Source organism: Alligator sinensis, unplaced genomic scaffold (genome assembly GCF_000455745.1).
Source record: "Alligator sinensis unplaced genomic scaffold, ASM45574v1 scaffold340_1, whole genome shotgun sequence".
Classification (NCBI taxonomy): Eukaryota; Metazoa; Chordata; order Crocodylia; family Alligatoridae; genus Alligator; species Alligator sinensis.
Window position 1 is genome coordinate 2,976,079 of NW_005842004.1, and position 1,821 is coordinate 2,977,899.

Here is a 1,821-nt window from a genome sequence, read left to right on the forward strand (position 1 = left end):
CCCCCCCCCGGTTGCCAGCTGGCCACTGGGGAACCCCCTTGGTCATGCCCTACTGGTGCCCCCCCAGCCTCAGGAGGCACAAGTCTCTCATGGACCCAAGTGACCACTTGAGAGGGGCCAAAGATAAATAATGGTAATGATTACTACTCCTTTTAAAGCATCATCCAAACAAACCAATTGTCCTACCTGAGGAGACAATTTCCTTTGGTGTGAGAACGGTCAGGTATGAGATATTTACCAGTAAGTAAAAAACAGTTACTGCAGGAAGTGCTGTCATCACAGTCAAAGGGATATTTCTGCTAGGGTTTTTCATCTCTTCTGAAAAACGTAATTTAGAAAACTATTTAATGAAACAAGTATTCTCAAAAAATATCTTCATGACAGTACTTCATGAAATAGTTGGCAAGCAGTTAGGTGTATATCTACTTGGGTGGGTCACAAATAACAGGGGAGAAACATGGAACCCACAACAATAGTCGGAATTACTTAAGATGCCTACAGACATTCAGGGACCCGCTCTGATGCATGGTGCTTTACATAAAGTGCCATGGGTTAGAGCACTGCCCCACCCCACAACAGATGTTTGCCTGTTAGGTTGGGGTGGAGCTGGATCCTGCCTGCATCAGCCCTGCCCAGCAGGTGGGGGTTCTCCAGCAGCCTCTGAGGAGGCTGGTGGACCACCCCTCTCCCCAGCCCTGCCTGACTGCCCAGCTCTGGGGGCTGTCAGTGAGGAGTGAAGAGGAGGAGGAGTGGCAGCATGTAGAGCTGCCAGCTGCTTTTGGATGGCCAGAGCTGGCGAGGGGGGTGGAACAGAACCCCCTTGCCTTGCAGGCTCCATCCCAAGCTACCCTGGCTGGGGTATTAGGTGGAGCCAGGCCGGGCCCGTGAGATGAGGGGGCTCTCTCCACCCTGCCCCACCCTTCTATCTCTGGCTATGCAAAAGCAGCTGAAGCTCCATGTGCCACTGTCAAGAGGCCCAGGTGGGGGATGAGGGAAGACAGTCCCTCTCAACTCACGGTCCCCCTCCAGCTACCCCAGCTGGGTTATTGGAGAGAGCCAGGCCAGGCCCGTAAGGTGAGTGGGGACTCCCTTCCTTCACCTGGGCCTCTTGACAGTGGCAGCACAGAGCCATGGACTGCTTTTGAATGGCTAGAGCTGAGGTGGGGGTGGGCTGGAACAGAGCCCCCTCACCTTGTGGGCTTAGCCTGGCTCCCATACCTCAGCCATGGTAGCTGGGTGGGGTGAGGTTGCAAGGTGAGGAGGCTCCATTCCACCCCACCTCCCCAGCTCAGGCCATTCAAAAGCTGCTGGCAACTCCATGCTGCTGCTCCCCCAATCCACCCTCCCCCACTGAGCCCCGATCCCATGCAAAACATTAACCCTGGAAGGAACACAAATTTTCTAAGGCATTCTGCTTTAAAGCACCTTAATCTAATACTTCATTTGACCAGGGTTAATTTTTTGCATTGCCAGCCATTTTGAAAACATTCTGTAACTGTACACATGTGTTAAGTCATGGCTGTAGAGCATTTTTAGGGGCCCAATGGTGGAGTCTGTGTGGGAGGCTGTGGGTGCGCACGTGTGGTGTGTTGTGTGCACATAGCATTGAGTGGGGCTCTCCCCAGAGGCATGTGGGTGTGTGTAGGGGGGTGCATGTGGGGTTTGTGGGGGAGGATTTGTGGGTATGGTGGGGTGTGCATGGGAGCTCCTGCATACACCCCCCGATCAGCACCCGCCCCACCCCACAACTGCCCAGAGCCCTCACATCCTACAGTGCCTCCTACCACTGCCAGCAGTACACAGCCCCAGCCCTACCCCCAG

General features: G+C 54.3%; 1 protein-coding gene across 1 annotated transcript in view; it reads right to left on the reverse strand.

The window, feature by feature from the left end:
* LOC102383203 (solute carrier family 7 member 13) overlaps positions 1 to 1,821 on the reverse strand; it is a 16,471-nt gene that overhangs the window by 10,921 nt on the left and 3,729 nt on the right. Inside the window, exon 2 of the mRNA XM_025201805.1 lies at positions 187 to 318. Coding sequence (XP_025057590.1) covers positions 187 to 318 — 132 coding nt within the window. The remainder of the gene's footprint in view (positions 1 to 186; positions 319 to 1,821) is intronic.